The sequence below is a fragment of the Rhea americana genome, unplaced genomic scaffold (assembly GCF_003343005.1).
Source record: "Rhea americana isolate MKP2758 unplaced genomic scaffold, rheAme1 scaffold_18, whole genome shotgun sequence".
In the NCBI taxonomy this organism is placed as follows: Eukaryota; Metazoa; Chordata; class Aves; order Rheiformes; family Rheidae; genus Rhea; species Rhea americana.
In genome coordinates, this window is record NW_028185927.1 from 6,818,500 (window position 1) to 6,834,008 (window position 15,509).

General features: G+C 37.3%; 1 protein-coding gene across 2 annotated transcripts in view; it reads left to right on the top strand.

Annotated features, from left to right (window-relative positions):
- Positions 1-15,509, top strand: part of MIA2 (MIA SH3 domain ER export factor 2) — a 36,622-nt gene that overhangs the window by 234 nt on the left and 20,879 nt on the right. Inside the window, exons 2-10 of one of the 2 annotated variants that reach the window (XM_085301725.1) lie at positions 1,518-1,651; positions 3,016-3,102; positions 3,455-4,625; positions 7,738-7,965; positions 8,165-8,265; positions 10,204-10,335; positions 14,204-14,225; positions 14,336-14,424; positions 14,819-14,890. In XM_085301725.1, coding sequence (XP_085157851.1) covers positions 1,518-1,651; positions 3,016-3,102; positions 3,455-4,625; positions 7,738-7,965; positions 8,165-8,265; positions 10,204-10,335; positions 14,204-14,225; positions 14,336-14,424; positions 14,819-14,890 — 2,036 coding nt within the window. Of the gene's footprint in view, positions 1-1,517; positions 1,652-3,015; positions 3,103-3,454; positions 4,626-7,720; positions 7,966-8,164; positions 8,266-10,203; positions 10,336-14,203; positions 14,226-14,335; positions 14,425-14,818; positions 14,891-15,509 lie in introns of both variants that reach the window. The other variant, XM_085301724.1, reaches the window with a different exon arrangement.

Here is a 15,509-nt window from a genome sequence, read left to right on the forward strand (position 1 = left end):
TATTTTTGTTGTCAATATGCTAAGTTTCTGAACGATAGATTTCTTTTTTAAAAAAGAAAAAGGAATATCTGAAAATTTTGCTTGCTGGGTTGTGTTGTGTAAATATATAAAAGAGCAAAGTTCAGTAAAAATATTCTTGGATAAGTAGTTTTCCTAGGGTTTCCTTAAACTGGTCAGTATAAAGCTTTAAAATATTTTTTTTAGCTCATTTGTTACAGATATAAAAATCCTTTGGAAAACAAAAAATCATAGCCTACCAACTGGGAAATAAGACTTGTATCTTGTGTTTACATTACATTCATAGACACATTCTGCAAAGTATTTTTTCTACTGTAAGTAAATTACTTGGTTTGGTTTTTTTTTTTTGTTTTGTTTTGTTTTTTGTTTGTTTCTTTGTTTTTTTACTTGTTCTTGTGAAAGACATGGTTAATATGTCCTCTTTACTTATTTTTCTGCTTTGGTATCAGATAAGAGCAATAACTCGTTAGAGAAATCCTGGGGAGTAAACAGCTCTGCAGGAGGCAACCAGGCCACTGAATCACAAGTGGGCAGCGATAAATAATGGATAATTTATTCATTGGATTACTGTTGTGAGACTTGCCGTAATCATACACAGTTCGAGCAGTTTTTAAATTGTCTCCTTTGGGTTTGCACCCTTATTAACTGTTGCGTTTTCAAAGAGCATAGCCTATTTTCTCTACAGAAGAAAGCTGGAATTTACTAAAGAAACCTTAGACTTTCTCTGCTGATGGATCTTTACTTTGCTACAGAGGAAAATTTTCCTGTGGAAAGGGATTGACTTCACTGGGCTCTGGATGCTCACAGATGTCTGTCTTTCAGAAAGCTGGTGGAATAGGCCCCAAACTGACTATAGCACACAGTAATACTTTTTGTGGGAGAGCAGGGGTATAGAGAAAGAGAACTGAAAGCCATTCAAATGAATTGGAAACTTTGTTTTTGATAATGTGAGAGTTTATGGTTTATAATGCTTAAATTTATCTCTTATTTAAATAATATTGTATTCAATAATAATAATATATTATTAATATATTAATAATAATAATAATAATAATGCATTCAAAGTAGAGGACAAGTTTCCTGAAATAATTACTAGATTCAACYTGCAAAATATAAAATTATAAATATTCCTGAAAAATATTTGTTAGCTGTTTAGATCTGCCTCTAATACTTGAACTTGCTAATTCTTCACAGACATATCAGCACTGAAAGCTTGCCTGAATAACAATTGAAAAATGATGCATGTACAGGACGGGCTTTTCCCCTTGATGTCAGTAGTAAATGGGATGRAAAGCAGGACAAGACTGCTGCTTTRCATTCTGTATTTTCAGTAGGTTTCCACTTGCCTGTTAAATGGTGCAGTGTCATCATAAAGCACAYGTTGATGTATTAACATTTCAGTGTAATTATATACGTCATCTTCAATATGCTATTTGACTTCAGAAAAATTGGCTGCTATAGTTATTTGTTTCTTTCTTTCTTTCTACATACCATTCCAGCGGCAATGAGCAGAGTTCAAGCCACTACAGACTACTTAGGACCTGATTGCCGGTATCTCAACTTCAAAACAGGGGAAGAGATAATTGTATACTCCAAACTTTCAAGGAAAAGTGAAAATTTGTGGACAGGAAGTGTAAGTACTTCAATATGAAAGACTTTCCCCATAAAATAATTTAGATAATATAATAATAGCATAACAACAGTCTGCTTGTAGGGATTTTCCATCTCTTTCCTAATATTAACTAGTCATCACTCAGCATCATATTTGGGATATGGTCATTATTATTATTATCTTTTTATAGAAAGAAAAATCAAACTTAGCCAAAGATCAAACATGGAGAGACAAAGTCAAGATCAGAATTCAGGTTTTGTCTCCTTTGTCCAATCATTTGGCTATTTGATTGTGTTTGGTTCCCTTAAAAACATTCAGGTCTATTGGGCCAGGTATCTACTTATGGGCCAGCAGGTAAAGAGTTGTTGCAGCTGCTTAATCAGAGATGCAGTACTGTGACCTGCCTTCACAGTTCAGTGCTCAAGTAAAGTTCCCATGAAGTTATCAGGTGAGTTTAGTGAGCTGGAACAATTGACAACCTAGTTAGGTTGTCAGGTAACTTGGTTACTACATGACTGTTCATRTAGTTAAGTTTTAACTAAGAAGCAATGGGTGCATTGATCCAAACCCAAATGCTAGTAAAACTGTTCAAGTGCTCCAGAAATGGAATAATAGTTAGCTTTTTTTTTTTTTTTGGTAAATTATCTGTAACATTCATTGTCTAACAGTGAATTTATTGTCTAACAGTGAAATGCTGTCTTCTTTTTTTCCATTTGAGAACATCTTGGCAGGTAATTCACTCTTCCTTGCTGTCCAGCATGTTTTCCTCCATTAGGACTATGTGCAATGCTCTGACAACTCAGTTGTTGGTTTCTAGGTCAGACTGACCCTTACTTGTGTTTGTATAATTCTTTTGGGTATTAATATCTATTTATTTTCTGTAGTGTTGCCATCTTCTTTTCATTTGTAGCCAGCCATGCACGTGGATTTCATATCCTACTCTTCTTGTAACTTACTGTGATTCATTTGTTATTAAGGCAGGTTTTTTCTCACACTTGAGTCAATGGGAACTTTGCAGACGATTTTAGTAACAGCTGAGTGAGACCACCTGTGCACACAACACTGTCTTCAGTTGAAGCTGTGCTAAGGCTACTGGTTTGAGTCTGCACACACTTTTATAAACATAGAACAGAAAATAGCAGCATGGATTAATGTACTTCTTTTTGCTTTCTGAAATGGCAAAGGGAACGCTTTTGTGAAGGAAGAATTTYTTCACAAAACTTTAAAGAAACAACAATTTGTCTTGATCTAACAAAAGGAAGGGGCTAGGGGCAGTCCTGTAAACTTATTCTTTTTTTTGTTCCTACTTTTCTAGCATACATGCAAGTACCTAACATACTTATTACTAAATTTTAAATGTTCTCATTCCTTTTATATTTTTACAGAAAGGAAAGCATTTTGGGTATTTCCCAAAAGATGCCGTGAAGGTTGAGGAAGTTTTTATTGGGGAGGAAGTTGAAGTGCCTACTAAGGTAAACCAGTATCACAAGATTTTCCTACCTAGTTCACAGCAATTAGAAATCTAATATCCAATTAGAAATTCAAGTATCAATGCATTTTTATTTCAGACAATTCAAATATGCCTTTTTTGTATTATTTGTGCATTTATTGTCCTCTCTTGAAATCTGATGATCTAAGCTAATTTTTATCTAATAAACTATATACAGCCTTTAGGAATAGCATAGTTACCTAAATTCTTTTGTGTAAAATTACACATAGGTACAATTACATAGAGGAAGAATAAAGATACACTGTTGTATTACATGGTGCTATATAAAATTACTAAAGAAAACATTTTAAAATAAGTTAATATTGTTCCTTTAGGAGACTGATTTCCTCTGTCTTGATGGAGATGAATACATTTTTGAAAACGAAGATAGCATACTACATGATCATGACAAAGAAAGTGAATATTCATCACCTGATGCAGAATCAAAGCTGTATGAAAATGAACTATTAAAATATACAAGAGACTCTGTCCAGAAGGAACAGAGAGTTGAATCAGTTTCTGAAAAGGATTCCAAGGAATCTCACAGTCAGGAAGAGTCTGCAAGCAAAAAGTTGCTCGGAGAAAACGAGAACAGAAAAGATGCTGAACAGACACAAACTCAAAACACTCTTCCATTAAAGCCCATTACAACTGAATCTAGCTGGACRGTTTCTGATATTGCAGGATGGTTCATCACAGGAAGTAAAAATGATGAGGAGACCATACAGGCYGTTACTGCATCTTTAGAAGAAAATACGTACATTGGCAGAAAAATAGTGACTGCTGAAAATGATTTAGAAGAGCCAAGTGATAAGGAGGAACAAAAGCCCACAGCATCTGGTTGGTTTCAAGGTGGACTGACAGACCTTCTCTATTTTGGTAAAGAGAATGTGGATGTTAGTTTGGTATCAGAAGAAAACAATCCACAAATCCATGATGTTTCTCATGTGGCTGGATATTCTGATAATGAACATGAAACAGTAGTTACAGAAGTATTGACAGAAGAAGAACAACAAAAAAGTGAAAGCCATGAATCCAAATCAAATTGGTTTAATTTGGGTTTAAGTAATGTTCTAAATTTTGGGCAAGCTGAGAAAGATGCAATTATGGATGACCAGCAGTGCAGAGAAATAGAGGATGAAGCAAATAAGAATGAAGAAATACAGACTTCAGAACAGGAAGAATCACATATGGACAAAGAATCACAGGAGTCCATTAAAGCAGTGGCAGATGAAGAAGACAAAAATAATTATACACCAGAAACAACAGATTCAAACAGTAACATGTCAAATCCTTGGATGCTACCAGCAAGTGTACATACTCTTAATGACATCACCAGCACCTCAAATACCACAGAATCATCCTCCGATATACCAATAGGTGACAAAGAGAAGCTAATTGAACCTTACAGTTCAGAACAAGACTCAGTATCAGAAATCCAACTGCTGAAAAGCACAGAAACTGAAGAGAGAAGTCAGGAGCCAGAAAGCAAACACGGTCAGTCAGGTTGGTATAAAAATGTCTATAATAGCTTTGTAAGTTTTAATATGCATATAGCTGATAATCAACAGGGACATGAATCAATTGCATCCRATCAAATTTCTTCTTCTAGCCCATCTCAGAACTTTGATCCCATAGACACAAAAAATGCAAAAGGAAAGCCTGACATCTGAAGAATGGAGGCACTTCTCTCTCTGTCATTTTCCAGACATGCTGAAGTTTCRGAGTTCAACAATGAAAGAAGAAAAAGTGCTGAGTTTGCAAGAGGGATGTGTATTTTAGTGAATAAATCTCTCGGACTGAAAACGATGATGAAATAGCACAAGGAAACAAAAACACAACAATTGAAGGACAAGCAAATCAGAGAGGTAGTGAAAAGTTGCCAGAAAAGGGAGATGTGAGTCCAACCCAAGACAGCAATCTCTTTTCCTCACTAGCTGTACRTAGTAATGAATGCAGTAATAAAAAAGCAGCACATATTGCCAAATTAGTCAAAGATAACGATGCTTCACATATTTTGCCTGTTGAAACCCAAGGAAAACCTGAAGTATCTCAAGGACAGTGTATACATGTTTAGTTACTGCAGTGCTGAAAAACATGTTTCCAAGAGTAGCAAAAGTCAGGCAACCTCCCTTATAAAAGGTTGTTATGATGTCCCTGTCTCCAAATATTCTGTTCATTTACCATCAGAATTAAATTTTTGAAATATGGTAGATTCACAGGTACAAGTTTTTTATTCTAGTAAGCAGGATGCACTCACAAAAGATGAACCAAGTGAAGAAAGAGGACAGAGTAGGTGTGAATGAAGAAATGTGCACTTTTAGCCATCAGGAAATTAAAATTTACCTACAGGAAAAATCCACAATGGAAAGAGCTGAAATAGTGCAAAAAGAACAAAATAACTTCAACATGTGTGCAAGAATCTGTAATAAATAAATAAATAAATAAATAAATAAATAAAATAAAAAGCCAAGTTCTCAGGAGCTGACAGCAACTGCAGATAATTATCCAGACATCGGGAAGATCCCATGTGACAGTAAGGTCTTACCTTGGAAAAGTCAGAAAAAGGCAAGCCAATTGAATGCTGTGATACAGAACAAAATTCAGCATCAAAAAGCCAGTTCAGAATGGATACTGATGTAAAAGAAAATTAATTAACCAGAGGATAATTAACCAGAGGATAAAAATGATCAACTGGGTTTTGATGAAAACAACGTCAAAGATTTCARCCTGGATATTTTACCTGATCAACAGAATCAGAAACATGAGGAACCCCAAGAGTTCATTACTGACCAGCCTTTCATTCCTTGCTACTCATCTAATGACCTCCATCTGACAGACACCAAAACCTTAGAAGAAAGTGGTCATCTGGAAGAAATACARAGTTTCAGAATGAAAGATAAAAATTGCTCGCTGGGAACAGAAGAAGAACTAAGCTTCCATGTAGAATACTAAGGGGAAAAAAATCCTCGTGACAGTGCAACAAGATACAAAAATACAGATAATGAATCTGAGTATCAGAAGACACCACCAGACACTACTTCAAAAGACAAGGTAATACTGAAGTTTTCAGGTGAATCCAAACCTAAAGAAATTGATACGGAAAATTCAGTAACAGTGGAAGCAGCAGAGCAGCCATATGATAACAGTCTTACTAAACATGAACTTTTATCCCAGACGTCCTCTGAGAAAGAAGATAATTTCAAAAGAAAACAACCAGCATTACAGTTAGTCCTGTAAGAATATCAACCTAGAAAGCCAGAAAGCTTTTAAAAAAGCCGATGAGTTAAATTCCAGCAACTCCGTGTCACACACAAGCCTGACTGATAAAGAGTATGTTGAAAAGGAAGATGCAATTCTAAATAAAAGCATGGATAACACTGAAAAAACAACCGCTGCTSATAAAACAAGAGAGAAGAGGGAAAGACTCAAGAAAGATGCTGAAAAACAAGGGAGGAACAAAGTCCAAAAATATAAATGGTAATAGTGATATTCTAAGAGAAAGGGTTGMAGGTAGTATTTTTACCAAATCATCACGGTTCTTTGGAGATGTATTTAGTAAGACTATAGAAAAAAGTCTGAATACACAGACTTTGTCCAAGACCCAAATGAAAGTAAGGCTGGCACTGGACATATAAAAAGGAGGTAGAATTAAATAAGGTACAGAGGAATGAGGATGACTTAAGAGAGAAGGAATCCAAACAAGAAAAACATACTACTAAAATTGCAGAAGATGCAGAAAATGACAAAAACAATTAAAAATAATGAAAGATRAATTTGAGGAAGGACTATGTGGCATTCTGGAAAAAAAAATACTGCTGCAGAACGAAGCAAAAACCAGGAAAGTGACAAAATCAGAATCTGGGAGACAGAATTCATTCCCAAGAAAACAGCAAAAATAGCCAAATATTGTTGCCTAACCCATTCATTACATACTGTAATTATGTACTTAACTTATGTAAAGTTAAAAGTTAATTTTATATAAAGTTAAAATTTTATGTAAAGTTAAAGATGTTAAACAACCGTTACAGCAGCTCTGTGAGGGAAACAAACTGGTGATGCTACACCAGCAATTTGAAAAGATTCATCATGAAATCACTGCTTACTCATGTTAAGACGATTAACATTGAATAAATAGTCATTTTTTTTCTACATTGTTAGGCAAAGTTTGGTTATTTTATTTTTTTGTTTGTTTGTTTGTTTTCTTCCTTTTTCTTTTCTTTTTTCTTTTTTCTTTTTTTTTTGAAAGTTGTATTTTATCTGCTTTGGAAAATTTAACCCAAGTTAGTGAAACTGATTTTGCTAGGTGCCTTCAGCACGCCTCAGCTAGGTGCCTTTCCTGAACGTTTRTTTTAATTACTTTATTACAACAACAATTTTGCCTAAAGCTCTGTCCTTGAAACCCTGCTCTGAGACCGTTATTTGAACCAGTATTTCTTAAATCATAAATCTGTAGCTTGTTTGTATTCTAATGTAGCACTCCAGGGTTTGGCTCTGACTACAGGAAAAACRAACAAAAAATCAGAATCTGAACAGAGATTATTATCTTGTAAAAATTATAGGGAAAACGTGGAATTCTCTGAAAATAAACATGATTTCACTTCACAATTATTTACAGGAATAGGCAGTAAAAGAAAACTACTGGAAGAAATGCCAGAGAAGGAACATGAGATGGATACAGCTGTAGATGGTGAACACAACASTGAGCAACATTCCAAAGCAATAGTGAGTCCAGCAGTAATCAGGGAAGAAGAAATCCACGGTTCAGTGGTTCATTTGCCATTTGATGTCAAAAAATCTTTCTCRGATGCCGTTTTACAAATTCAGAACTACATTCCAAGTAATGGTAAGTGTAAAGTTTCTTAATTCGAGGGGAAAAAAATGGAATCTAAAAAAATTGGAATTTATTAATGTAATTCCAATATTAATTATGTAGATATGGCATATACACTATAATACTTATATGCTTATAAAGACTTATATACTTATGCAATACTTATATAGACAACTAATGTAAAACCTRTCTTTTCTTGTAAACAAACCAGAAGGCGGTTGGATGTATCAGATGCTTCTGTGCTTGAATGCTCTTGAGATTGGGGAATTCGTAAAATCTGTATTTTCAGCAATGGCAAGAATTATCAAAAAGGTAAGAATTCTTTAAGTGATGCTTTTTGACACTAGTGCAAAATTAAGCGGTATTGGACACTTCCACAAAGTTCCTTTAAAAAAATAAATAAATTAAATAGACCTTTCGTAATCCCCTTCCTGGGGTGTCTGAAGCTAAATGAGACAGAGCTGGAACATGGCAGTGTCAAGTTAGCTGCTGTTCACCTGCCTCTCTCATTTGTACTGTAGAATGTGAGGTGATGRATTTAGTGTGTTTACAGAATAGACAGAAAATACTTCAGTGGTCAAAATAGCAACATTATTTTTTTCTTTTAAGGAAACTTGTGGCTCCCTCTAGTTGTCATGAAATTACTGATTAAATTTCCTTGGTTTTAGAAATCCTGGTTTGAGATGCGTARGATGATTAAAATATTTGAATAACTTCAAAGCTTTGGTTCCCAAAGCTACAGTAATTCATGACAGCAAAAAAYACTCTTCTCAGCTAGTACGTCCACGGAGCGGCGCGCCGTCGGCTCCGCCAACGTCGCTGCTTTGGCTCAACCGGGTTTAGACCCGGTAACTGAACTTCAGGAGCCGCGGGCGGGGTTTTGGGGGGGGGTTTTGTGTGTTTTTATTTTTTTCCTTCCCCCGTTGGCGGCGTCCCGCACGCTGCCGCTCCCGGCGCGGGCAGCGCAGGCTCCGTCCCGGGARGCGGGCCGCGGCCTGCCGCCCGCTGTGGGCTCCGGCCGCCGCGAGGCAGCTCCACCTGCTGCCCGGCCCCGCCCGCAGAGCCCAAGCGGGGCCTTTTCCGAGGAAAGCGGGCGGGTTCCTCAGGAGCGCGGGGCTTTTGCGAAGTTCTGTTGGCAGGAGCGAGAAAACGGGGTAAGTGTCCCCAAAAGCGATTCGCTTTAATGCGGCACCGCCTGGGCGCGTAGGCGCCCGCTCTCCCCTCCCCTGGCAGTGGTATCGCCCGCTCCGCCCCGCTGCTGCTGCACCCCCCCCCTCTTCCTTGTGGCAGTGGTACGGCCCGCCGCCGCTCYCGGGCTGCTCCCCCGCGCTTTTCTCCCCCCCCCTCGCGTCTTGGCCGCAGTGGTTTCTTCCCGTGCTTCCCCCCTCCCCCTCCGGCAGTGGTACAGGCCGGTTGTCAAGCGACGGGGCCGGAAGGGGGCCCGGCGCCGCAGCAAGATGGCGGCCGGCGGCGGCGGCGGGGCGGCCTTGGACGTCGCCGCGGCCGGCTGGTGGCTGGGCCTGCGGGAGACCGCGCGGCGCTACTGCGGGCTGGCCCTGGAGGGGGCGCGCAGGGTGAGCGCGGCGGCGGAAGGGGGCCCGCGACCGCCCTCGGCGTGGCGGCTCCTCTGAGGGAAGGAAGCGGCTCCGCCGGGGGGGTGCGGGGGGTTGTAACGGCTTTTCTGCACCTTGGCGCGTGCTTGCACACTCGTTACCGCTCATAACCACGAGCTGCGTCGGGCGGATCCTTTCGGGAAAACGGTGGTGTTCGCTTGCAAAATAGAGGATGTGAGTGTGTCTAACACGTGCTAAATCATTCGCTCAACCCGGTACGTTGTTTTGGCGCACAGTTATTTGCGTAGGTCAATATTTTTGCGTAAATCTTTAGCTTTTSCTAGAACTTTTTCTTCCAGTAAATCATAAAACAGTTTTCAGTACTGATGCTTTTAGTGGTGAAACATAAAGACAGCCTGAAGAAAATTTTTCCATAATTGGGATGTTCAAGAGTGAAAACTCAAAAGGGTTTTATTTAACTGTGACTATGTTATGATCTTTTCTTCCTTTTTTTTGGGGGGGGGGTCACTTAGTAAATGAATAATTTAAAAATCAAAGGCTTCTGTTAACCATTCTCTCAGAGTTTTGAAAAAATAATATACAAGTCTGCATTTATTGCCTTAGCAGTAAAGAGTAAGTCAGCTATGCCCATTGAATGTRTAATCTTTTCTTTCACTGAAGCTTTTGACTTTTCCAGGCTGTGGCTTCACTGCCTGAAGATATGAGACCTGGTCCTGATGTGTATGGTTTCCCGTGGGAAATAGTGATTTGTGCTGGCATTGTTGGTGTCTTTACAGTTTTCCTATTTCTGTACAGAGGTTATCAATCAGTAAGTATTCAAGTTACGTGCAGATATATAGACCATATTCATATTTTTAGCAGTTGAAATTGTTACTGTGTTCTTTACAAGTTATCTAATGTTGCAACATTTTAAGTCTGCTATGATTGAATTTAGACTCCCACTAAAAGAGGAGAAAAGTTGGGATGTAGCGTATTTTGTCAAGGCAGTAAATGTTTACACATTTACTGAGTGACTGTTGTTGTTCGAGGAAATTAAATAACATTCACCATAGTAAGGCTTCCTCTTTCCTTCCTTTTTTAATTTATATACTAGGCTTTTAAAACCAGTACAAACTATTTTTGCAGAATATGAAATYACGTGTATTTATTGTTGTATATGTTGATCTCTGAGACTATCTATAGTTATAGCAAGGCAAACTCAGCACATTCTTAGATCTTTCAGGACAGCTGTAAGCAAAAGCAATCTGGACRGATACCAGTCAAAGTATCCGTCTCTTAAAATACCTTGAACAGTGACATTGATTCTGTACATTGTAATACTGAATTGATTTTACTTTGTGTGCTGTTTGTGAGCACTAAGCTGATGAGTTTGAGAAATGTAGTACTGAAACCTTCTACCGCATAGATCACRTTATATTTCTGTGGAAAGGTTTATTTTGGATCACGAGTAAATTCTGATCTGCCTACCAAACTCTCCCTGCTAATAAAGAAGTTGTCAGTGTCCATAASTTAGTATACTAAATTTCCCATTAATTTTGCGTGATCTTAAATAGCTGGAGTGCTGTTGGTGCTAAGTGTGCCAATTCTTGTTTTTGAAGAAAAGATAGGTAGTATTTTAACCTTTCAGAAATGAGCAACTGCATTTTTATTAAAGGTTCTAACACCTCCTTAGATCTGGAAAAATGCCACTTGGTATTTTCAAGAGCAAGGTGCTTATTTTCAAGAGGGTTCATATTTGTTTAAGTTAACCTATCTGTAGTTTTAAGTCATTTCTTCTACTTTCTAGTTTCTCAATGTCTTTGTTTTCTTTAAATTTACCATTCTATTTGAGTGTGTTAGGTTGTATGAATAGGAAGGAAACAGGAGGGCCTACGTTGAACTTTCTCATATTATTAGTTTCCACAGAAGCTGTACATCTGTTTAGTCTTTGATCTTGGGTGTTTTGTGTAGCTAGTAGTGTATCAGTGTAAGGTTTCTTTTCTTTTTTTTCTTTAACATCATTGACACAGAGTCTCAGTGAGTGTATATAACAATCTCAAGTATGCAAAACCAGTGTGTTCTGCAAGTTCAGTGCAGCCTTGTCAAGAGACCAAAAGACCAAAAGTGGATATCAAACTTTTAGTATCTATTAGATAGTACTTAAGGTTTTCTTGGTCACTTAGAGTTTCATAAAACTTGCACCTTTCTCATGACTTTTGTTCTATATCTTTGCCCAGCATTTTTTTTTTATTTTTTTGAATAGGAGTATTCAATAAGATGGACTTGGAATCTTTTGCATTTGTACTTGGTTGATAGTGTAGTAGAATAGTTCCTTCAAAATAGAACACCCAGGTAGTTTGTGAATATCATACAGAGCATATATTTAATATGCTTGTCATTCTGTGGCTGGAGATGTAAGCCAGAAGATGCAAAGTTCTGTATTAAGACATTTGTTACTTTCTTCAGAAYATTAAGTAATGCTAAGAAGGCAACTTCAATGATAGTTTTCCTGTACTGCATATTTTCATTCATTGCCCACCCTAGTAAGGAAGACAGTTCTGGTGAATAATCTAACAGTGGTCTTAACATCAGTAGCTTTAGAGCTAGAGAATATAAAAACATTACCCATCCCACTTCAGTGAAATGTTGTAAAACCAAGGTTTTACTTAATTAAGCTTGCAGTAATCATACTTGATGGCTTAGATATTGGTTGATTGATAATGTTGACAGAGTGCTTTTGGAAAAGCAGGAAACATTCCACTGAAATGGTTAAACTCTTCATAAAAACAAACAAAAAAAAAAGTGCTGGGCAACCCAACACAGTTAAGTGGTGGTTTGCAAATTCAGTTTCACCATGATGACAGGTCACAGTAAGTTTGTAGTGATTGCAGCCACACAAAGTTTTCATTTTAACTGCACTTTAACTAATCTCAGTAGAGGTCCTRAAACTTGTCTGTGTGCAGCATCTAAAGCAGACTAGATTTGCWTTGAAGTCTGTTGCCCGCTTACAAAATAATCATGGCATGTAGCTGTCTCCTTTGTTCCGTCTGTATGCTTCTCTTTTCGTTGCCAAAGTGTAAAGGTTCTGGCTTTATGTGAGGGCTTTTATATTTAGCCTCCAGCTACAAACCTGATCTTTGAACAGGGTCTCAACATTATTGAAACTGCATGAGAGTTTCTTTCAATCTTCTGCCAAACATTTTTTTTTCTTTTGATAAAAGCAGTCTTTCAGCTTGCCATTCCCCTGACACAGAGCATAGATGAGCTGCAGATCTTTATAGTTGCATTGCTTTACCTGCTCCTTTACTGGAACAAGGAGTGTTGAAACAACATTGTGAGCTTATCGCCTTGGTGATTACAGAATTCTGTGTGAACTGTTTATTTACTTCACCAGTCTCCTTCCCAAAGCTGTGTGCAATGCAATGCCTAYGGCAAAGTCTCTCAGATTCTGCATGTGGTTACAGACTTGCTTAATTACTATAACAGCCTTCCTGATTGTCTTTCACTTCTCTGGTTATATCTGTTCTATCAGAACGTTAATCTGTCTGATGGCAGAGAATGTCTGAGGAGAATCATACATTASATTCTTCTTTACTGTGGTGTCTCACAGTTGCCATCTGAGTCTGAATACTCTTCACACAGGCAAAAGATACTGGTTTAACCTGTTTCAGGAACAGGTCTTTGAGATTAGTAGGCAGCATCCCTTTGGATGGTAAGAAAAAGGTGTTTCGGCCGAAATCAGTAAAGCAGCAACCAAAGTACCATTTTCCTACATGTGGCATGTGATATATCACTAAGGTATTAGCTGTTAAAAATTATTGACAACTTCACTAATCTTGAAACTGTCCTGGAACTGAACTAACTAYTCATTGAAGAATGAATGGCTACTTATTCAAGAGTAATGGGGTTTGGTTTTGTTTTTTGGGGAATGATGGGGATAAGCATGGATATGACCTTCTCCCTCGCTTCTACTTCTTTAACTCCTTGGCCATCCCATGGCTCTGAGAGGAGAACTGAGGGAAAAATGTGAGAGAAGCCCTCTGTCAGGTGTATCATCCAGCGTTACCTGAGAGGAATGGAGTGTTGTAAATTCTGGTGGGTTCGGCCTACTGCATCTCTTGTCCAGGCTAGCTGTGACAAGTTTTGTCTTGTGGTTTGCTAGATTTTGATTGATCTCAAGTGGCAGCTGCTGATTTGGCACTTCACACAGAGCTGCATCTGGGCAGGTTGCAGCTTACTTACCCTTACTACAGCTTTGGCTGTTGTGTATTGCATGTAAAATGTGTGGGATTTTTTTTCCTCTCATAAGCAGCTAAGTTTGAGCTACCATGTAGCCACTCTCTCTTTGTTCTCCCTTTTTCCCTACTCCTTTGGCTCTCCATGTCCATAATACCAGTTTGCGTAATGAAGATGCAGGATTATGTTATGCCTATACAAAGTGCTCCAAGTGAAAACTAACCTCCTTTCTTCTTCCCTGTCTGTTTAATTGGATTTGGAAAAGGACAAGACAAAGACAGACATGAAGGGRTAGAGTGGAGAATGGGATTACAGATTTTTACAGCAGCCTGCATTTATATTCTATTCTTAAGTTTCATGATTAAACAATTGTGGAACCCTAACCTAAAAAATTAGTTTTCAAATACTACATAGAAGTAACTCATCAGATGTGTTTTCAGCATTTATTCTTTTTATTTCAGGTTAGAAGCCAACTTTATGTAGGTAAGCTCATTTCTCATGCTGTTTCTCAGGGGCTTGATTTTCTCTCTTTTTTTTTCTTGCTACTTTTAATTTTTGAATATTGCAACATTTAGCTTTTTTTTTTTTTTAAGGAAGAGAAAAACAGCTTGCCAGTAAAATTGCTGAACTAGTTGAAGACAAATGCAAAATACTTGAAAAACTCAGCCTTTGCAAAAAAGAGGTAATATTCCTCACTCACTGCTGTCTTTTCAAATGTCTCACTTGACAAACTAAACCAATTTCTATATTTGAAGTGTTAAACTTAAGCCTGAAAGTAAGATGCTTAAAGTTGTTAAAAGTGATCCTTCAAATGCTCTTTTGGCAGTGTATTTTAAGTCTGATTAAAATGTTAGCAAGTTATGTCTTAAAGCTTAATACCGTATAGTGCGCTGGAAGTAACTTTAACGTGTTCTATGCTGCTATGATAACCTACTGAGGCTAAACTTTTCTTAATTTCCAGCAAGGTATATGCCCGAATATTTAGACTGTGGTTATGTTTCAGACTAGAGCATCACAAATTAGTTCTATTATTTAAGCATTTTTTTACATACGTTGTGACATAGTATTTCTTTCAGTTTGAAGATTTAGAATTGTCTCTGAAGGATAATAGCGTTGTGAAAGAATCAACAGATGCATCTGTTTTTGAGGTAAAAACATGAAGTGAGAATGACYATTTTTATAATTTAAGGCAGTGTTTTGGGAAAATTCTGTGTGTATATATAAGAAAAAACTTAATTGTTTTAATTCAGAGCATTGTTTTGCTAATCTTGTCTTTTTGAAAGTGGCATAGAAGCAAGGCATTTAAACTAAGAAAAGTTTATGTAAGGATTGCATTAAAAGTGGAATGGATCCTCTAAAAAAAAATTGATACTAGAACAAATCACGAAGTATGTTTTCACATGCCTGATGTGATTTGAATGTACCTTACAACCTGCTTGTGCACTTTTTTTTTTAATGTTACCAGTACTTTGGTGTAAGGAAAAACCTATGAACACAGAATAACTTAAATCATAACAAAAATTGCATAGAACTACATTGTTTAAATCCCCTAAACTCAGCCTAAACTCAGCAAGTTCCAAAAAAGGTGAATCAAATATCTAATGGGTTATTTAAAATTTATTTAACAAGCAAATATATTTATTTCATTCTGCACCTAAGATCCTATAGAGCTAGTTTTGTTATTAATATGCAAGAGGTACAGTTTTTTGAGATTTATCCTTGGTGTGATGATAGCTGTTAAATGTACTTTATCATTTTGTATTAAGG